We start from the raw sequence: 22,039 nt of genomic DNA on the forward strand, positions 1-22,039 counted from the left end.
AATATATATCAGGACATGTGAAAGAGGCATTACAGCGGGTTTTTCTGTTTGGCTGCTGTCACACGCAAAAAGACGCTTTTTATTGCAAAAAATAGTTTTTGCATCACCACATTTTGAGAGCGATAATTTTTCCGTATTTTGGCCCACCGAGTCATGTGAGGTCTTGTTTTTTGCGGGACGAGCTGGCGTTTTTATTGGTACCATTTTCGGGCACATGACATTTTTTGATCTTTTCCTATTCTGATATTTGGGAGACAGAATGAGCAAAAACTAGCAATTAAAGGGAATCTGTCACCCATTTTTTATGATATTAGATAAAGATATCACCCAATTGTGCGTCCCATAAGTATTCTAGTAGTACCTTTCATAGCCCCTGACCCTCCACCTTTGATGCAAAAATACCTTTTTAATCTGTCTTTCGATGTATGTAAATCGCCGCAGTCCGGTCCGATGGGCGGGGCTTTTTCTCCCCCCCTGTCTTGCCCTACGCACTTGTTTGTTCTTATTACTGTGTTCATGTAGGGTTTCCGCGCTTGCGCATTGAAAAGGGCCCTCGCTCTTGCGCAGTATGCTTTGCCCAACTGTGGGCAAATCATAAAATTAGTATTGCGCATGTGCCGGTATTTTGCATCACTTTCTATGCCCCGGAAGTGTTCCAAGGCAAGCTGTCTGTTCATTGGTGCCGGAAATCTTACTGAAGCCCTGCACATTACACCGGAAGCTTCGGATAGCAAACCGGTTAATAAGAAGAAACAAGTGCGTATTGCATACATCAAAAGACAGATTAAGGCCATGTGCACACGATGCAGATATGCAGCGTTTCCGCAGCGGATTTTACCGCGCAGAAACGTTGCATATCCACATTGTGATGTACAGTACCTTTAAAATGAATGGAAAAAAAAAAACGCTGTGCAGACACTGCGGATTTTTCCGTGCGGTTTTCCTGCGGTACAAAATCCGCAGCATGTTACTTCTTTTGTGCGGTTTTCTATCTCCCCTGTCACCAAATCCGCAGGGGGAAGACCGCAATGGAAAACCGCATGAAAACCGCGTGAAAAATGGAAGAAATCCGCAGGAAAAATGCAGGTCATTTGACCTGCGGTTTTCTTCCATTCTGCACGGAAAAATCCGCAGGGCTCAAAACTCCGTCTGCACTCAGCCTAAAAAGGTATTTTTGCATCAAAGGTGCGGGGTCAGGGGCTATGAAAGGTACTACTAGAATCCTTATGGGACGCACCATTGGGTGATATCTTTACCGGATATCACTAAAAATGGGTGACAGATTCCCTTTAATGAAGTTATTTTGTTGCGTGTGGTAAAATTGATAAAGCGATTTTATTCTTCGGGTTAGTACGATGACAGCGATACCTCATTTATATTTTTTTTATGTTTTGGTGCTTTTATGTAATAAAAACAATTTTAAATAAAAAAAATAATTACTGTATGTTTGCATCACTTTATTCTGAGAACTATAACTTTATTTTTCTGGTAATGGAGCTGTATGGTGATGAAGCATTGGTTTTTGCCTTGTTTTTTTATGGTGTTCACTCAGGCTATGTGCCCACGATGCAATTTTTAAGCGTTTTTGCCGCGATTTTTAGCGTGAAAACGTTTAAAAATCGTGTACAGAACGCCCCCCATGCATTCCTATGGCATTCCGCACATGCGGTGCTAATGCTGCGCTTTTTTCCACGGCGGAATTACACCGCGGAAAAAATCGCAGCATGATCATTCTTTTGTGCGGAATCGCAAAGAATTGCCGCGATTCCGCACCCATAGGAATGCATGAGAATCGCTTACTTCCCACATGTGGCTATGCCCACCATGCGCGAAGTTAAGCGTCTCATGTGCGGATGGTACCCACGGTGTGGAGGAGAGGAGACTGTCCTCCAGGCCCTGGGTACCATACCCTGTAAAAAAAAAAAAAAAGAATAAAAAATAAAAAACCGGGGTATATTTACCTTCCGACGTCCCGCACTGCATTCCCGGCCTCAGCGTTCCCAGTAATGCCTTGCGGCAAGGTCCTGTGATGACGTGGTCTCACGAGATCGCTATAGTAACGCGAGACCAACGTCATCACAGGTCTCGCAAGGCATCGCTGGGAACGCTGAGGCCCGGGATGGCAGCGCGGGACGTCGGAAGGTAAATATACCCCGATTTGTATTTTTTTTTTAGCATTTTAACATTCTATCTTTTACTATTGAAGCTGCATAGGCGGCCTCAATAGTAAAAAGCTGGTCACACTTGTCAAACACTATGTTTGACGAGTGTGACCAACCTGTCAATCACTTTCCAAGCGATGCTTCAAATCGCTTGGAAAGTGCTTGAATATCGCAGATGAAAATCGCGGTAAAAAACACGCGATTTCTGGGAAGGAGTCTGGTTTTTAGTGACCAGAATAAAACGCTACGTGGGCACATAGCCTCAAGAGGTTAAATAGCGCAACAGTTTTATAGGTCGGGTCGTTGGGGATGCCAAATATGTGTACTTTTTAATTTTTTAGTTTTTTTTGTATTAAATATTGATTTAATGATAGAATAAATATTGATTATTTATTTTTACAATTATTTAAAAAAAATTTTTTTACTTCATTCTAGTTTTTACACTTAGTCCCACTATGAGACACTCTTTTTTTTTTTTTTTCAGTCTGACCGTTTCAGCGTTGCACTCCGTGCACACTGACCTGAGAGACTTCCTGACATGCACTGCGCATGACAGGAAGTTTCTCAGCTCTGGTAACCCGGATGTCGTCATGACGACATCGGGTTACCATGGGAGCGATCTGGACCCCGCTGTCAGCCCTCTGCCTGCTCCCGTAGTGCGTGGCCGATCGCTATGACGTGCTATCCTGTCCGTGGTCAAATTGTTCCAGGGCACATGGACGGGATAGCACATCAGATGTTAGAGAAGGGTTAAATGCATTTATGCTTTTTACTTATTTTGTTACAGTAGGGTTTATGTTTATTTTGCTTCTTGTAGGTTTTGTATATATCCACAGTGTATCTCTCCTGTATCTGATGAATATCCCGCTGATGTTTCGCTCCTGTATCCAGTCTATATCCCCATTATATCGCTGCTGCATCTGATGAATATCCGCCCGATGTATCACTCCTGTATCCAGTCTATATCCCCATTATATCGCTGCTACATCTGATGAATATCATCTCGGTGTAACACTCTTGTATATGATAAATATACCCCCGGTTATCACTCTTGTATCCGGTGTATTTTTCCTGTATCTGATGTATATTTTCCCTCAGGGTTTCTCTTTTGTATCTGATGAATATCCCCCTGGTATATCGCTCCTATATCTGATTAATATTCCCCCGGTGTATCGGATCTGTATCTCATGAATATCCACCCGTTGTATTGTTCCGGTATCTGGTATATTTCCCCCAATGTATCACTCCTGTTTATGATGGATATCACGCCTGTGTATTGTTCCTTTATCTGGTGTATATCCCTCTGATTTAACACTCCTGTATCTGATAAATATTCTCCCGGTGTATCGCTGTTGTATCTGATGTATATTTCCTCCTGGTGTATCGCCCCTGTATAAGATGAATATCCCTCCTGTATCCAGTGTATATCCCCATTATATCGCTGCTGTATCTGATAAATATCCTCCCGGTGTATGTGATGAATATCCTCCAGATGTATTTCTCCTGTATCTGGTATATATCCACAGTATATTGCTCCAGTATCTGCTGAATATCCCCCCCCCGGTGTATCGCTCCTGTATATGATGAATATTCCTCCATTGTATCACTCTTGTAGGATATTAATGTCCCCAGTATAACACTCCTGTAGCTGGTTATCATCTCCTCCTATTATATTACTCCTGTAGGAGATGATTGGCCCCAGTATAACGCTCCTGTGGCTGGTTATCTTTTCCTCCCCAGTATATTACTCTGGTAAGAGGTGAGTGTCCGCAGTATAACGCTCCAGTGGCTGGTTATCATCTTCTCCCAGTATATTACTCATGTAGGAGGTGAGTGTCCCCTGTATAATGCTCCTGTAGCTGGGTATCATCTTATCCCATTATATTACTTCTGTAGAAGATGATTGCCCCCAGTATATTACTCCTGTAGGAGGTGAGTGTCCCCAGTATAACGCTCCAGTAGCTGGTCATCTTCTCCCAGTATATTACTTATGTAGGAGGTGAGTGTCCTAAATTTACTTTTTCTGCTCAGACCCAGTTTCTCATTTGTTTCATTGTGCATTCTGTGCATATAAGGGTGTGACCGCCCTGTTTCTGAGTTGGAAAATCCATCCTGTCTGGCCTATACTATTACTGGTGGTTCAGTCCCTCTGTCCTTGTTCACATTTACGTCACTTGACAAGTGGAAAGGTTTTAAATACAAGAGTTAGGACTGTCCCACAAGGGTTGCCGTGACGTGGCGGGATGGCTTCTACATTATTTTGATCAAAATTATGTTAACTAAATACCCTTATTATTACTATTATTACTACCTTCATGCAATTTTTGCAATTATATTTTTTTACTTTTTTATTCCAGGATATTTGTTTTGTGTTTTGATTTTGGTTTTCTCTGTGTAAAGGTCATGTGTTCATATGCAATTACATTTTGCATGCACATTAATTTACTTTTTCTGCTCAGACCCAGTTTCTCAATTGTATCACTCTTGTAGGATATTAATGTCCCCAGTATAACACTCCTGTAGCTGGTTATCATCTCCTCCTATTATATTACTCCTGTAGGAGATGATTGGCCCCAGTATAACGCTCCTGTGGCTGGTTATCTTTTCCTCCCCAGTATATTACTCTGGTAAGAGGTGAGTGTCCGCAGTATATCGCTCCAGTGGCTGGTTATTATCTTCTCCCAGTATATTACTCATGTAGGAGGTGAGTGTCCCCTGTATAATGCTCCTGTAGCTGGGTATCATCTTATCCCATTATATTACTTCTGTAGAAGATGATTGCCCCCAGTATATCGCTCCTGTAGCTGGTTATCATCTTCTCCCCAGTATATTACTCCTGTAGGAGGTGAGTGTCCCCAGTATAACGCTCCAGTAGCTGGTCATCTTCTCCCAGTATATTACTTATGTAGGAGGTGAGTGTCCCCTGTTCAATGCTCCTGTAGCTGGGTATCGTCTTATTCCATTATATTACTCTTGTAGGTGTTGATTGCCCCCAGTATGACGCTCCTGTAGCTGGTTATCATCTTCTCCCCAGTATATTACTCCTGTAGGAGGTGAGTGTCCCCAGTATAACGCTCCAGTAGCTGGTTATCTTCTCCTCCCTAGTATACAGTGCCTACAAGTAGTATTCAACCCCCTGCAGATTTAGCAGGTTTGATAAGATGCAAATAAGTTAGAGCCTTCAAACTTCACACAAGAGCAGGATTTATTAACAGATGCATAAATCTTACAAACCAAAAAGTTATGTTGCTCAGTTAAATTTTAATAAATTTTAAACATAAAAGTGTGGGTCAATTATTATTCAACCCCTAGGTTTAATATTTTGTGGAATAACCCTTGTTTGCAATTACAGCTAATAATCATCTTTTATAAGACCTGATCACGCCGGCACAGGTCTCTGGAGTTATCTTGGTCCACTCCTCCATGCAGATCTTCTCCAAGTTATCTAGGTTCTTTGGGTGTCTCATGTGGACTTTAATCTTGAGCTCCTTCCACAAGTTTTCAATTGGGTTAAGGTCAGGAGACTGACTAGGCCACTCCAACACCTTGATTTTTTTCCCTCTTGAACCAGGCCTTGGTTTTCTTGGCTGTGTGCTTTGAGTCGTTGTCTTGTTGGAAGATGAAATGACGACCCATCTTAAGATCCTTGATGGAGGAGCGGAGGTTCTTGGCCAAAATCTCCAGGTAGGCCGTGCTATCCATCTTCCCATGGATGCGGACCAGATGGCCAGGCCCCTTGGCTGAGAAACAGCCCCACAGCATGATGCTGCCACCACCATGCTTGACTGTAGGGATGGTATTCTTGGGGTCGTATGCAGTGCCATCCAGTCTCCAAACGTCACGTGTGTGGTTGGCACCAAAGATCTCGATCTTGGTCTCATCAGACCAGAGAACCTTGAACCAGTCTGTCTCAGAGTCCTCCAAGTGATCAAGACCAAACTGTAGACGAGCCTTGACATGACGCTTTGAAAGTAAAGGTACCTTACGGGCTCGTCTGGAACGGAGACCATTGCGGTGGAGTACGTTACTTATGGTATTGACTGAAACCAATGTCCCCACTGCCATGAGATCTTCCCGGAGCTCCTTCCTTGTTGTCCTTGGGTTAGCCTTGACTCTTCGGACAAGCCTGGTCTCGACACGGGAGGAAACTTTCAAAGGCTGTCCAGGCCGTGGAAGGCTAACAGTAGTTCCATAAGCCTTCCTCTTCCGGATGATGCTCCCAACAGTGGAGACAGGTAGGCCCAACTCCTTGGAAAGGGTTTTGTACCCCTTGCCAGCCTTGTGACCCTCCACGATCTTGTCTCTGATGGCCTTGGAATGCTCCTTTGTCTTTCCCATGTTGACCATGTATGAGTGCTGTTCACAAGTTTGGGGAGGGTCTTAAATAGTCAGAAAAGGCTGGAAAAAGAGATAATTAATCCAAACATGTGAAGCTCATTGTTCTTTGTGCCTGAAATACTTCTTAATACTTTAGGGGAACCAAACAGAATTCTGGTGGTTTGAGGGGTTGAATAATAAATGACCCTCTGAATAAACTTTTCACAATTTAAAAAAAAATTAAACAAAGAAATAACATTCTTTTTTGCTGCAGTGCATTTCACACTTCCAGGCTGATCTACAGTCCAAATGTCACAATGCCAAGTTAATTCCGAATGTGTAAACCTGCTAAATCTGCAGGGGTTTGAATACTACTTGTAGACACTGTATTACTCATGTAGGAGGTGATTGCCCCGCAGTATAGCGCTCCAGTATCTGGTTATCCTCTTCTCCCAGTATATTACTCATGTAGGAGGTGAGTGTCCCCTGTATAACGCTCCTGTAGCTGGTTATCATCTTATCCCATTATATTACTCTTATAGGTGTTGATTGCCCCCAGTATAACACTCCTGTAGCTGGTTATCATCTCCCATTATATTAATTCTGTAGGAGATGATTGCTCCTGTAGCTGGTTATCATCTTATCCCATTATATTACTCTTGTAAGTGTTGATTACCCCCAGTATAACGCTCCTGTAGCTAGTTATCTTCTCCCATTATATTACAGTACTTCTGTAGGAGATTATTGCCCCCAGTATAACGCTCCTGTAGCTGGTTATCATCATCTCCCCAGTATACTACTCCTGTAGGAGGTGATTGCCCCCAGTATAACTCTCCTGTAGCTGGTTATTTTCTCTTCCTCATTATATTGCTCCTGTAGGAGGTGATTGCCCCCTGTATAACGCTCCAGTAGCTGGTTATCATCTTCTCCCAGTATATTGCTCATGAAGGAGGTCAGTGTCCCCTGTATAACCCTCCTGTAGCTGGTTATCATCTTATCCCATTATATTACTCTTGTAGGTGTTGATAGCCCCCAGTATAACGCTCCTGTAGCTGGTTATCATCTCCCCAGTATACTACTCCTCTAGGAGGTGATTGTCCCCAGTATAACGCTCCTGTAGCTGGTTTTCATCTCCTCCCTAGTATATTACTCCTGTAGGAGGTGAGTGTCCCCAGTATATGCTCCTGTAGCTGGTTATCTTCTCCTCCCTAGTATATTTCTCCTGTAGGTGGTGGGTGTCCCCAGTATAACGCTCCTGTAGCTGGTTACCCCTTTCCTTTCTCCCGGTTTGCCTCCGCTATGGGCACATTACAGCCATACTCGGTGCTCCTCAGTATAACGCCTCTGTAGCTGATTACTGCTGTCCCATCTCTCTCTTTGCCCCCACTATGGGCACATTACAGTCATACTCAAGGCCCCTCAGTACAGCACCCCTGAAATTATTCCAGGCCCCTCAGTAATTTGCCCTGTTGTGTGTCCCAGGCCCGGCTTCTCGCTCCGTGGATATGCTGAAAGAGATGATAAAAGCTGGAATGAACGTTGCTCGTCTGAACTTTTCCCATGGGACGCACGAGGTGAGCACCCCCACGTCTGTGCCCCTCATATCTATCATGTCTTCCTAACACCATCCTCTCCCACCAGTATCATGCAGGCTCCATCCAGAATGTGCGAGAAGCCACGGAAAGCTTTGCCACCAATCCCATGTTTTACCGTCCGGTTGCCATCGCACTGGACACCAAAGGACCCGAGATTCGCACAGGAGTCATCGGCATGGTATGTGGGGGACGGGCACCTATTTAAGAAGTGCGTACATCTCTCATGCCACATTTATCCTACAGGGGGAGAATGCGGAAGTTGAGCTGGTGAAGGGCACGATCGTGAAGGTGACCACTGACCCTGCATATCAGGACAAGTGTGACAACAAGATACTGTGGTTGGACTACAAAAATCTGTGTAAGGTCCTGAAGGTCGGGAGCAGGATCTTCGTGGATGACGGTCTTATGTCCCTGCTGGTCAGAGAGATGGGTGAGTCGCTGGGATGTGTCCATATTGGAGGGGGAATGGGGGTGGCAGAAGCTTATAATGTTAGGATCATAACCATTTGAAAGGCTGCATGGGATGTTTAGGGAGGACTGTGGTTGGACTTGGGTAGACTATTTTGTGGGTGGGTAGGTGGTCATCTTGGAGAATGAATATAGGACACCTTGGTGACTCTCCGAGCAGATGGTAACGTTATGTCATCTGTCTTGGCCAGGTCCTGATTACTGTCTTGCGGAGGTAGAGAATGGAGGTAACCTGTGTAGTAGGAAGGGGGTGAATCTTCCGGGAACTGAGGTGGATCTTCCTGCCTTATCGGAAAGGGATCGCTTGGATCTTAAATTTGGCATTGAGCAGGGTGTGGACATTGTGTTTGCATCGTTCATCCGGAAAGCACAGGACGTGTTGGCCATTCGCCAGGAGCTGGGTGAGAAGGGGCGTAATATCAAGATCATCAGCAAGATAGAAAATCATGAGGGGGTGAAGAGGTGAGTGTTCCCCATATTCTCCACACTGCTCTGCCATTTTACGGCTCACACCCCTCTCTATGCAATGAAGGTTTGATGAAATCTTGGAGGCCAGTGACGGGATCATGGTGGCCCGTGGAGACCTTGGTATAGAGATTCCTGCAGAAAAGGTTTTCCTGGCCCAAAAGATGATGATTGGAAAGTGCAACCGAGCTGGGAAACCAGTCATTTGTGCCACCCAGGTGAGAATATCTAGTATTGTCACTGCACTATTCCACCATTCTGGGATCCATAAACTGCTTCAAGCAGTCAGGGATGTTCACATGTGTATCTATGCTGGGGTCTCCACCTACATACGGGTTGTGTGAGGCTTTCACCACAGTTAACACTCGCATCTCTCGTTAGTCAGTTGCCCGTTACTTATTGAATTGATGGTCGAGAATAAAACTCCAAAGTTGTTTGTATGGGACTTACTTTTGAAAAACATGGAAAACACCAAATAAATGACAAGTGTGAACATACTGGTATAGCTGCGCCCAGGAGGCAGCTTCTCTTCTTCGGGCAGCACATGAGGGGCAGTATAATTACAGGAGTCTCCCTCCTCACAGATGCTGGAAAGTATGATCAAGAAGCCTCGGCCCACCCGCGCTGAGAGCAGTGACGTGGCCAACGCTGTACTGGACGGAGCTGACTGCATCATGTTATCTGGAGAGACGGCCAAGGGCCTGTATCCTGTGGAGGCGGTCCACATGCAGCATGAGGTGAGCAGAGTGCCCCAATAACATGCACCTCACAATCATCCCTTTTATCTGCCCCATGGTCTGCCCCATGTGCTATACACTGACCACAGGGGGGAGGGATGTACTATACACAGGGGGCAGGGATGTACTATACCCTGAGCACATGGGTGAGGGATGTACTATACTCTGAGCACCTTGTAGAGAAATATACTATATTCTGAGCACAAGGGTGAGGGATGTACTATACCCCAAGCACAGGGGTGAGGGTAGTACTATACACTAATCACAGGGGTGAGAGATGTACTATACGCTGAGCATAGGGGTGAGGGATGTACTATACGCCGAGCACAGGGGTGAGGGATGTACTATATACGGAGCACAGGCGTGAGGGATGTACTATACGCTGAGCACAGGGGTGAGGGATGTACTATACTCTGAGCACAGGGGTGAGAGATGTACTATACTCTGAGCACAGGGGTGAGGGATGTACTATACTCTGAGCACAGGGGTGAGAGATGTACTATACTCTGAGCACAGGGGTGAGGGATGTACTATACTCTGAGCACAGGGGTGAGAGATGTACTATACTCTGAGCACAGGGGTGAGGGATGTACTATACGCTGAGCACAGGGGTGAGAGATATACTATACTCTGAGCACAGGGGTGAGGGATGTACTATACGCTGAGCACAGGGGTGAGGGATGTGCTATACGCTGAGCACAGGGTTGAGGGATGTGCTATACGCTGAGCACAGGGGTGTGGGATGTACTATACACTAACCACAGGGGTGAGGGTAGTACTATACACTAATCACAGGGGTGAGAGATGTACTATACGCTGAGCATAGGGGTGAGGGATGTACTATACGCCGAGCACAGGGGTGAGGGATGTACTATATACGGAGCACAGGCGTGAGGGATGTACTATACGCTGAGCACAGGGGTGAGGGATGTACTATACTCTGAGCACAGGGGTGAGAGATGTACTATACTCTGAGCACAGGGGTGAGGGATGTACTATACTCTGAGCACAGGGGTGAGAGATGTACTATACTCTGAGCACAGGGGTGAGGGATGTACTATACTCTGAGCACAGGGGTGAGAGATGTACTATACTCTGAGCACAGGGGTGAGGGATGTACTATACGCTGAGCACAGGGGTGAGGAATGTACTATACGCTGAGCACAGGGGTGAGAGATATACTATACTCTGAGCACAGGGGTGAGGGATGTACTATACGCTGAGCACAGGGGTGAGGGATGTGCTATACGCTGAGCACAGGGTTGAGGGATGTGCTATACGCTGAGCACAGGGGTGTGGGATGTACTATACACTAACCACAGGGGTGAGGGTAGTACTATACACTAATCACAGGGGTGAGAGATGTACTATACGCTGAGCATAGGGGTGAGGGATGTACTATACGCCGAGCACAGGGGTGAGGGATGTACTATATACGGAGCACAGGCGTGAGGGATGTACTATACGCTGAGCACAGGGGTGAGAGATGTTCTATACTCTGAGCACAGGGGTGAGGGATGTACTATACGCTGAGCACAGGGGTGAGGGATGTACTATACGCTGAGCACAGGGGTGAGAGATGTACTATACGCTGAGCACAGGGGTGAGGGATGTACTATACGCTGAGCACAGGGGTGAGGGATGTGCTATACGCTGAGCACAGGGTTGAGGGATGTGCTATACGCTGAGCACAGGGTTGAGGGATGTGCTATACGCTGAGCACAGGGTTGAGGGATGTGCTATACGCTGAGCACAGGGTTGAGGGATGTGCTATACGCTGAGCACAGGGTTGAGGGATGTGCTATACGCTGAGCACAGGGTTGAGGGATGTGCTATACGCTGAGCACAGGGTTGAGGGATGTGCTATACGCTGAGCACAGGGGTGTGGGATGTACTATACACTAACCACAGGGCCGAAGGATGTACTATACACAGGGCACAGGGGTGAGTGGTGTACTATTCTATAAGCACAGGGGTGTACTATACCTGTAGTGATTCATTCTCCTCACCTTTTTCTCTTCGCAGATCGCCCGGGAGGCAGAAGCTGCCATCTACAACCAGCAGTTATTTGAGGAGTTGCGCAGAGTGACCCCTCTGACTCAGGACCCCACAGAGGTGACGGCTATTGGAGCAGTGGAGGCCTCCTTTAAATGTTGTGCTGGAGCCATCATTGTTCTTACCACATCAGGCAGGTGAGGCATCCTCTCCCCCATCCACTTCATGCTGTAGCTGTCACGATTTGTCACAAGTTGATGTTGTCGTGCCTCAATCTTCCCAGATCTGCTCAGCTTCTCTCTCGTTATCGCCCTCGCGCCCCCATCATAGCAGTGACCCGTAGCCAGCAGGTAGCACGTCAAGCTCACCTGAACCGAGGGGTGTTTCCAGTCTTGTATCGAGAGTCACTGCAGGAGATCTGGGCCGACGACGTGGACCGGAGGGTGCAGTTCGGAATTGAAATTGGTAAGAATCACTTTAGCCAGACATGTGGTCTTCATGGAGTAATGTACACTCGTATAGAAAGGCATGAGGCCATGGGTCTAATGATGGGGCATGATTCACTCTCGTGTAGGAACACATGAAGCCACGGGTCTGACGATGGGGCATGGTGCGTGCTCATATAGAAAGGCGTGAAGCCATGGGTCTGACAATGGGGCATGATGCGCGCTCGTATAGGAAAGCATGAAGCCATTAGTCTGATGATAGGGCATGATGCGTGCTCGTATAGGAAGACTTGAAGCCATGGGGTCTAACGATGGGGCTTGATGCATGCTTGTATAGAAGCTCATGAAGCCACGGGTCTGACGATGGGGCATGATGCGCACTCGTATAGGAACTATGAAGCCACGGGTCTAACGAAGGGGCATGATACATGCTTGTATAGAAACTCATGAAGCCATTGGTCTGACAAAGGGGCATGATGTGTGCTCATAAAGGAACATGTGAAGCCATAATTCTGATGATGGGGCATGATGCGTGCTGATATAGGAACGTGTGAATCCATTAGCGCACTTGTAAAGGAACTCATGAAGCCACGGGTCTGACAATGGGGCATGATGTTTGCTTGAATTGGAATGCATGAAGACACGGGTCTGACGTTGGGGCGTGATTCATGTTAAGTTATTAATGTGACTTTGCATGATGCGAGCTCATATAGGAAGGCATGAAACCACAGGTTTCACAATTTGGCATGATGTATGTTCGTATACGAAGGCGTGAAGGCATGGGTCTAACGATGGAGCATGATGCGCGCTCGTATAGGAAGGCGTGAAGCCACGGGTTTGATGATGGGGCATGATGCATGCTCATATAGGAACTCATCATACGATGTGGTATGATGTGTGCTCGTATAGGAAGGAATGAAGCCACGGGCATGACGATGGGGCATGTTACACCCTTGTATAGGAGCGCCTGTATCCACAGGTCTGACGATGGGGTCATGAAGCCCCAAGGATTGTATAGGAACTCATGAAGCCACGTGTGTGAGGATGGGGCATGATGTGTGCTCGTAAAGGAAGGCGTGAAGCCACGGACATGATGCACACTTGTGTAGCAAAGCGTGAAGCCACGGGTCTGACTATAGGGCATGATTCGTGTTTGTATAGGAACTCATGAACCTACATGTCTAACGTTGGGGCATGATGCGTGCTCGTGTACCAAGGCGTGAAGCCACGGGTCTGATGTTGGGGCATGATGTGCTCTCGTATATAGACACATGAAGCAATTAGTCTGAGGATGATGCATGATGTGCGCTCGTATAAGAACGCATGAAGCCACGGGTCTGACGATAGGGCATGATGCACACTTGTACAGCAACTTGTGAAGCCACATGTCTGACGATGGGGCGTGATGTGCTCTTGTATAGAAAGGCGTGCACCTACGTTTGTGATGACGGAGCATGATGTGTGCTTGTAAGGGAAGGCGTGAAGCCATGGGTCTGACTATGGCATAAACACTTGTGTAGCAAAGCGTGAAAACACGAGTCTGACGATAGGACATGATGCGTTCTTGTGTAGGAACTCATGAAGCTACATGTCTGATGTTGGAGCATGATGCACCAGTGCCAAAGTCAGGATGAACTTTGTGGGCGGAGTTAGTACGGCCCCCGAAGGATGGTATAAATATCCAAATGGCCCTTGGCAGAAAAAAGATTCCAGACCCCTGTTGTAAATGAAGGCGTGAAGCCACCGGGCTAATGATGGGGCATGATGTGTGCTCAAATAGGAATGTGTGAAGCCACGGGTCTGACGATGGGGCATGATGCCTACTCATATAGAAAGGCGTGACGTGACTGGTCTGACGATGGGGCATGAAGGCATTTGTCCATAGGTCTGAAGATGATGCAGATGCGCACTCGTATAGCAAGGTGTGAAGGCACAGGCCTTATGACGGGGCATGGTGCACGCTCGTATAGGAAGGCGTGACACAACGGGTCTGACTATGTGGCATGAAGCGCGCTCGTATACGAAGTCGTGCCGCGATGGATCTGAAGATGATGCATGACACGCTCCTATAGGAAGGCGTGACATTATGGTGCATGAAGCGTGCTTCTATAGGAGGGTGTGACGCCTTGGGTCTGAAGATAACGCATGAATATAATGCAAGAAGAGGGAGCTATATTGGGTTAAAGAAATGAGGGCAGGCGGAGCTTTGATGTAATCTGATGGTGGAGCAAGCAGAGCTTTGTTGTCTGCGTCAGAGCAGGCGGAGCTTTGGTGTAGTTTGAGGTGGAGCAGGCAGAACTTTGGTGTTATCTTGGGGTGGAGCAGGCGGAGCTTTGGTGTACTCTGGGAATGGAGCAGGCGAGCTTTGGTATAGTCTGAGGGTGGAGCAGGCAGAACTTTGGTGTAATCTGGGGGTGGAGTAGGCGCAGCTTTGGTGTAGTCTGGGGTGGAGCAGGTGAAACTTTGGCGTAATCTGCGGGTGTAGCAGGCAGAGCTTTGATTTGGTCTGGGTCGAAGCTTTGGTGTAGTCTGGGGGTGGAGCAAACAGCTTTGATGTAATCTGGGGGTGGAACAGTTGGAGCTTTTATTTCGTCTAGGGTTGGAGCAGGCGTATCTTTGGTATTATCTGGGGGTGGAGCAGGTGGATGTTTGGTGTAGTCTGAGGGCCAAGCAGGTGGAGTTTTTGGGGGCATAACAGGCAGAACTTTGAAGGCAGAGCTTTGGTGTAGTCTGGGGTTGGAGCAGGCGTAGCTTTGGTGTAATCTAGGACTGAAGCGGGTGGAACTTTGCTGTAGTCTAGGCGCAGAGCACGTGGAGCTTTTGGGGGCAGAGCAGGTGGAGCTTTTGAGGGGAAGAGCAGGTAGAGCTTTTGGTTCTCTCTGGGGTCAGCAGGTGGAGCTTTGGGGTAGAGCAGGCTGGGCTGTGGGGGCAGAGCAGGTGGTGCTTTGGTGTCGAGCAAGCGATACTTTACTCTGCCCCCAAGACCAACACAGGCGGAGCTTTGGGGGCAAAGCAGACTGGGCAGCAGAGCTTTGGTTTGGTCTTGGGGGATGATGCACACTTGTTTAGGATTGCATGAAACCACCGGTCTGACGATGGGGCATGATGCGTGCTCGTATAGGAACACTTGAAGCCACAGGTCTGAAAATGGAGCTTGATGCCCACTCGTATAGAAATGCATGGCGCAACTGGTCTGACGATGGGGCATGATGTGCTTTCGTATAGGAAGGCGTGAGGCAATAGGGCTGAAGATGATGCAGACGCCCACTTGTATAGCAAGGTGTGAATGCACGGGTCTTAAGACAGGGCATGACGCGCGATCGTATAAGAAGGCGTGAGGCAACGGGTTTGATGATGTGGCATGAACGCACTTTATAGCAAGGCGTGAAACCAAGGGTCTGATGATGTGGCATGATATGCACTTTATAGCAAGGCGTGAAACCACGGGTCTGACGATGTGGCATGAAGCGCGCTCGTATAGGAAGGTGTGGAACGATGGGTCTGAAGATGAATTATGACACATGCTTCTATAGGAAGCCATGACACGATGGTGATGACGCGCGCTTCTATAGGAAGGTGTATCGCCTTGGGTCTGAAGATGTCAATGAAGAGAAAATCCAGCTCAACGATGAAGTGAAAAAACAATTCTTTATTCACTCAGATTTTTGCACAAATAGAGGATAAAATTCAGCATAGTACGGACAAAAAATTGCGTTATCAACGCGTTTTAGGTATCACAGCACCCTTAGTCATGATAACAAGCATTTCTTAGCAAAGTACTTTTATACTGAAGTCCAAAACACACCAGAAAAAAACAATTAGCATAACTAATTGACACAAATAACTGACAGGTGAAGACAGACATGATTAAAATCAAGAATGTGAATTTCACATGACATAGAAGCAAGAGCATATCTTAGCTGTGCATAGAATACGCATGGTATTATATATTCATTATAGCAGCCATGAAACCGAGCAAAGAGTAAAAAACAAAAACATTTTCATCTGGCACAAAGTGGATATCACATATTAAAGTCCATGAATGTATCAAGTCACATAGGCTAGCGTTAAATAAAAAACACAGTTACGACAATGATGTTACATTTTCTTGGTGGAAACCACTGAGGGAAAAATAAATAAATTTCCCACTATAACAAAGTGAGAATCACATAGCCAAACAAATAGTAAAATGAGTAAATAAGTATAGTGATCCACTTGGGCCAGCGGTAAAAAGCCGCATTTACAAAAAATTCTGTTTTATTTTTGTTAATAGCAGGGCGAGTCTGGGACAGCCGCCGCGGAGTGGGGGCGCCAAATCGTATCTTTTAGGGTGCCAACCTCCTCTGTCAGGAAGGGATAGCAGGCTAGTGTAGGGCTATCATAGGTTATTATTGTATAGAGTTTGTTAATTGTGTTATTGCTCTAGGGGGGTGTTTTTTACCTCAATTTATTAAAGTTTCATATTTTTAAAGGGATTATATGATTGCACTTTATTTTTGTTAATAGCAGTCAGGGGAAGCCTTTAAATACAATTTCCAGCTCAGGAGAGGGAGGCCACACCCCGGCTTGCACAGAATGCAAAAATACAAAGAAAAAACACAAAAATTGAGCTTGGTTTGAGATGGTATACATGCAACATATAAACGCATGTTGACATTGGCCATAAAGCACACAAAACCTACAAAAAGACAAAATAATAAAAAGGAGCTTTGGTGTAGTTTTGGGGCGTAGAAGGCAGAACTTTGGTGTAATCTTAGGGCACAGCAGGCGGAGCTTTGGTGTAATCTGAGGGTATAGCAGGCAGTGCTTTGATTTGGTCAGGGCAGAGCTATGGTGTAGTCTGGGGTGGAGCAAACGGAGCTTTGATTTAATCTGGGGGTGGAGCAAATGGAGCTTTTATTCGGCCTGGGGGCAGAGCTTTGGTGTAGTCTGGGGTTGGAACAGGCATAGCTGGGGGTGGGGAGGGCGGCTCTTTGGTGTAGTCTGGGGATGAGCAGGTGGAGCTTTTGGGGGCAGAGCTTTTGGGGTAGAGCAGGCAGAGCTTTGGTTCTCTCTGGGGGCAGAGCAGGTGGATCTTTGGGGGCATAGCAGGCGGAGCTTTGGTTTGGTCTTGGGGCAGAGAAGGTGGAGCTTTATTTTAGTCTTGAGGGCAGAGCAAGCTGAACTTTGTTTCGGTATTGGGGCAGAGAAGGCTAAGCTTTGATTCAGTGTTGGGGGCACAGCAATTGGGGCTTTGGTGGCAGAACAGGTGGAGTTTTGGTTTGGTCTAGAGGCAGAGCAGGCGGAGCTGTGAGGGCAGAGCAAGTGAAGCTTTGGTTCAGGCTGGAGACAGAGCTGGCGGGGCTTTGAGGGCAGATCTGGTGGGGCTTTTGGGACCGAGCAGGTGGAGCTGTGAGTGCAGAGCAGGCGGGGCTTTGAAGGCAGAGCAGGTGGACCGTTGGTGGCAGAGCTGACTGAGCCTTCATTCGATCTTGGTGGCACAGCAATCAGGGCTTCAGTGGCAGAATAGGTGGAGCATTGGTCCAGTATAGAGGCAGAGCAGATGGAGAGGGCAGAGCAGGCTGCTCCATTATTTGACAGGGAAGATGCAAGGATTCCTGCACATGGACGACTTGCTTTGGGGCACAGCGAGTGGAACTTTGTTTTTTCGGTTTTGGGAGCAGAGCAACCTGAGCTTTTATTTTTTGTTGGGGGCAGAGCAATCTGGACTTTGGTGACAGAACAGGTGGAGCTTTGGTCGGTCTAAAAGCAGAGCTGTGAGGGAAGAGCTGGCAAAGCTTTGGTTCGGTCTGGGGGCAGAGCAGGCAGACCTTTTGTCACGATCAGGGGGGTGACCTTCGGTCGGCACACGGCTATCACATGCGCAGGGGGGCTTATCTTAGTTGTCCCACTACTGCCACACTGTGATGAAAAACAGCAAGCTAGTCTTGCCCTAACATTTTACCGCAGGGGCATATTGTAGTTTGTGGCAGTCCTCCCCCTGCTTCCAGAGTTACAATCTGGCTAAGAAAACTATAATAATCATATCTCGCAGAGGGTACCTCGTATGGAAACGCACATAGTATCATCTTATTCAGCTTGTCGCTGGCGTTCATTCAAAACCAAACAAGAAACATCGGGCTGCCCCGGCTGTGCAGGAATCCACTTATCGGATTCCGCTGAAGCTAGAATTTGGAAAAACACTGGCTAAATAGTCCCGTCGAAGAACGTCCCGGATATGTAATTTTCACATTTCTATCATAAATTCACGTCGCTTTTTAACCAAATGATTAGATTCCGATTTATAGTCTGAGAAGTCAGAGCACATGGGAAAGACAAAGGGACTCCCTTCTGGGAGGAGGGAAATCACGCACTGGTATCTCAGGTTGCAATGAGTGTTTGTGAAGGCTGAGGGGGGGAGAAAGGTGGGTGGACAGTACCACAGGCTGTGAGTGAAAGTCGCAGCTGCTGGCAGGCTAAGGAAAGGAGGGGGGGAGGGTCAAGCTCTCTCAACTGGCACAGCAGAGTTCAGTATGTGAGTAGAAAATTCTGGAATGTTCCAGAAGGTGTGATAATAGGGAAAAATACATGATACTTTACATTATCATTACACCTTTGGAGGCAGAGCAGGCATGGCTTTGGAGGCAGAGCAGACATTGCTTTGGAGGAGGATATTTGGGGGCAGAGCTGACTGAGCTTTGATTCGGTCTTGGAGTCAGAGCTTTGATCGGTCTAAAAGCAGAGCAGGCGGACCTTTGGGGGCAGAGCTGTGAGTGCAGAGCAGGCTGGGCTGTGGAAGCAGAGCAGGCGGAGCTGTGAGGGCAGAGTAGGTGGGGATTTGGTTCGGTCTGGGGAAGAGTGGGCGATATAAGTTTGCACAAGGAGGGCCTCCATGATTGCCTCTTACTCACCTGCATCATTATCTAACAAGGAAGGTGCGAGGATTCCTGCACAAGGATGAGATTGAGGACAGAGCATGCGGTGCTTTGGGTCAGAGCAAGTGGAACTTTGTTTTGGGGCAGAGCAGGCTGAGCTTTGATTTGGTGTTGGGGCAGAGAAATCGGGGCTTTAGTGGCAGAACAGGTCGAGCTTTGGTTCGATCTGGAAGCAGAGCAGAAAGACATTTGGAGGCAGAGTTGGTGGGGCTTTCGGGGAAGATCGGGCATGGTGTGGTGGCAGAGCAGGTGGAGCTGTGAAGGCAGAGCAAATGGGGTTTTGGACGCAGAACTCGCTGAGCTTTGATTTGGTCTTGGGGGCAGATCAATCAGGGCTTTGATAGCAGAATAGGTGGAGCTTTGGTTCTGTCTAGAGCAGACGTGGGCAAACTGCAGCCCGTGGGCCACATCCGGCCCTTTGGTTGTTTCTGTCCGGCCCCCAGACAGAAACACTGAAAGTGCAGGACCTTACATGTGAGCTCACAGCTTGGTATTAGCCCTGCCCTGATGTCTTACTATTGGTGAAGCGCTTCTGCTGGAGTAGGTGAGGAGCTGCTGAGATCACTCACAGCAGAGCAGCTGTTGTAGCATCGCTGCCTGGCCCCAGCAGCTTTTGCACATATGTACCTGGTAATTAGTCACCTTGTAAGGGGGATGTTTGAAACTATAAGGGGGGATGTTTCTCATTGGAGAAAAACTGATGAAACTCAGACCAAACTCAGATGAAATGTTGACATTGTGGAAGATCTGATGAAAGTCTGAACAGAATCACTGAGGAAACAAGGACTGTTCTTCTGATACATGAATAAACCGTCCGTCTGAATGCCTCTTACTCGCCCTTCCCAGGTTCAGCCGCTGATTCCGGTGCCTGTTATTTTCTGCACAACTGACGCCATGTCTACACTTCTGGATCCAATACCTGAGCTCAGCAGCTTCACGTGGGCTGACGCCATGAGTCGCCTACAGCCCATGAGCTCACCGACTGGCTGCAACAAATCAGACAAAAATAGGCACCAGGAACTGTCACAGAGACTCAGCGCTGGTCCTGGGAGGGGGAGGCAAAAACTTTTCTAAAACTGCAGCTAGTGAGAAGGGTTTTCTGAAATTTGAAAACCCCTTTAATTAACGGCTAATACATGTTACTATGGGTCTTAGCAGCAAATTAAAAACCTATAACTTACCGCTTTTTATAAACTGATAAAATCAGTGTTGAGTTATGTTCATATGGGATATGGGATAGTGGGATTTTTTAATGCAAATTAAAAGCTGCATTTTACAGTACGAGCCGAAGCGATGAGAATTTGAGAACGGCAGCGTTATTTTAGTCTGCAGCATGTCAGTTCTTTCAGCGTTTCCCACTGTGTCACCCACGGAAAGATATGAGAAAGTGCAAAAATGCTGCAAAATACGCACTGTTTTAGCAGCACTTTTTAAGCATTTTTGGGAAATAAAACCAACTTTATTAAACAAGTTATGTAGACAAAGCACACTTGTAATCCACACCCAAGAAAATGCAGCAAAACTGGCGTCTTGAACACTATTTTTCCTGCCAAGAGAACAGGTTTTGGCTTCAGAAACAAAACGCTGCGTGTGAACATCGCCTTAAGGAGAATTCTGATCAGCCAACTGGTTTGGCCCACCACAGCAGTCCCAGTTTCTTATGTGGCCCCTTTGCAAAATTAATTGCCCACCCCTGGTCTAGAAGTAGAGCAGACGGAGCTGCGATGGCAGAGCAGGCAAAGCTTTAGTTCAGTCTGGGGGCAGAGCAGGCGGAGCTGTGAGTGCAGAGCAAGCGGGGCTTTGGGGGCAGAGCAGGCTGAGCTTTGATTCGGTCTTGGGGCCAGAGCAGGCTGAGCTTTGATCCCGTCTTGGGGGGGGGGGGGGGGGGCAGAGCAATGCGGGGCTTTGTTTCGGTTTGGGGCAGAAATGTTGGCAATATAAGCTTGCACAAGGTGGACCTCTGTTGCTGCCTCTTACTCACCTGCTTAATTATCTGACAGGGAAGGTGCGAGGATTCCTGCACAAGGACGACATTGTCATCATCCTGACTGGCTGGAGACCGGGATCGGGTTACACCAATATAATGAAGGTGGAGCGCGTGTCCTAGAAAGTGTGCCGCCACCTGTCGTGTGCATCCAACATTTCACATTAAACGTTCCTTCCACCTGTCGTGTGCATCCAACATTTCACATTAAACATTCCTTTGGCTTTGTTTTGTTTCCATCCTGTACATCCAGATTTGGCCACTCACCTGCTTGTTCTCGGCTCAAAGGCACTGTGGGGTCTGGGTATAATGCTCCACATTCTGTAGTGTCTGCCTCTAGACACGACTCTGTGTGTTATTCTGGACGGCAGCTTTAGGGCGCTACAATTAATATATCCCACTGCACAGGGTTTCCATGAGGCCCTCATCCCCAGCTCTTACATTCTGAGGCGGCTTAACGGTAACTAATCAGAGAGATTTTAATGGAAAGTTAGATTAGATACAATAATTGTCTCTGTAGCCCAGGGAGGACATGAGGCAGTTGGAGAGAGAGAGAGGGGCGTAAAAAGCAAGGGAAGATGGGAGCGAGTAAACGTGGCAGAAATGGTGAGGAAGGCAAACAAGTTAAAAGAGGAGAGGGCGTCAAATGAGGCACAAATGGTGTGGGGGACAAACGAGGCACAAATGGTGAGGAAGAGAGGTCAAAGGAGGCAGAAGCGGCGAGAAGGACAGGGGTCAAACAAGGGGGAAGCGACGAGGAGGAGAGTGAGACAATCAAGGCACAAATGGTGAGGAACACAAATGAGGCAGACGAGACAATGAGGGGAGGGGGTAAAAAAGGCTTAAATGGTGAGGAGTCAGAGGGCAAACTAGGCATAAATGGTGAGGAAAAGAGGAAGGCAAACAAGGCGACAGTCAATGAGGCAGTTGGAGAGAGGGAGGCATAAGAAGCAAGG

The 22,039-nt window shown here is 47.3% G+C and overlaps 2 protein-coding genes across 4 annotated transcripts in view; one reads left to right on the top strand and one right to left on the bottom strand.

Annotated features, from left to right (window-relative positions):
- The window catches only part of LOC141055666 (farnesyl pyrophosphate synthase-like), a 128,502-nt gene extending 121,725 nt beyond the window's left edge, over positions 1 to 6,777 (bottom strand). The window contains exon 1 of the mRNA XM_073552345.1: positions 6,144 to 6,777. Within this exon, the coding sequence (XP_073408446.1) occupies positions 6,144 to 6,509 (366 nt within the window). The 5' untranslated portion in view covers positions 6,510 to 6,777. The remainder of the gene's footprint in view (positions 1 to 6,143) is intronic.
- Positions 1 to 21,311, top strand: part of PKLR (pyruvate kinase L/R) — a 59,678-nt gene extending 38,367 nt beyond the window's left edge. For 2 of the 3 annotated variants that reach the window (XM_073552343.1, XM_073552341.1), the window contains exons 3-11: positions 7,962 to 8,053; positions 8,121 to 8,252; positions 8,318 to 8,504; positions 8,734 to 9,004; positions 9,075 to 9,225; positions 9,592 to 9,744; positions 11,770 to 11,936; positions 12,023 to 12,204; positions 19,095 to 19,375. In XM_073552343.1, the coding sequence (XP_073408444.1) occupies positions 7,962 to 8,053; positions 8,121 to 8,252; positions 8,318 to 8,504; positions 8,734 to 9,004; positions 9,075 to 9,225; positions 9,592 to 9,744; positions 11,770 to 11,936; positions 12,023 to 12,204; positions 19,095 to 19,360 (1,601 nt within the window). In that variant the 3' untranslated portion in view covers positions 19,361 to 19,375. Of the gene's footprint in view, positions 1 to 7,961; positions 8,054 to 8,120; positions 8,253 to 8,317; positions 8,505 to 8,733; positions 9,005 to 9,074; positions 9,226 to 9,591; positions 9,745 to 11,769; positions 11,937 to 12,022; positions 12,205 to 19,094; positions 19,376 to 21,099 lie in introns of those variants that run through there. The other variant, XM_073552342.1, reaches the window with a different exon arrangement.
- Positions 21,312 to 22,039: the final 728 nt, after the last annotated feature.

This window comes from Dendrobates tinctorius, unplaced genomic scaffold (assembly GCF_039654945.1).
Source record: "Dendrobates tinctorius isolate UK_male_01 unplaced genomic scaffold, ASM3965494v1 ptg000189l, whole genome shotgun sequence".
Classification (NCBI taxonomy): Eukaryota; Metazoa; Chordata; class Amphibia; order Anura; family Dendrobatidae; genus Dendrobates; species Dendrobates tinctorius.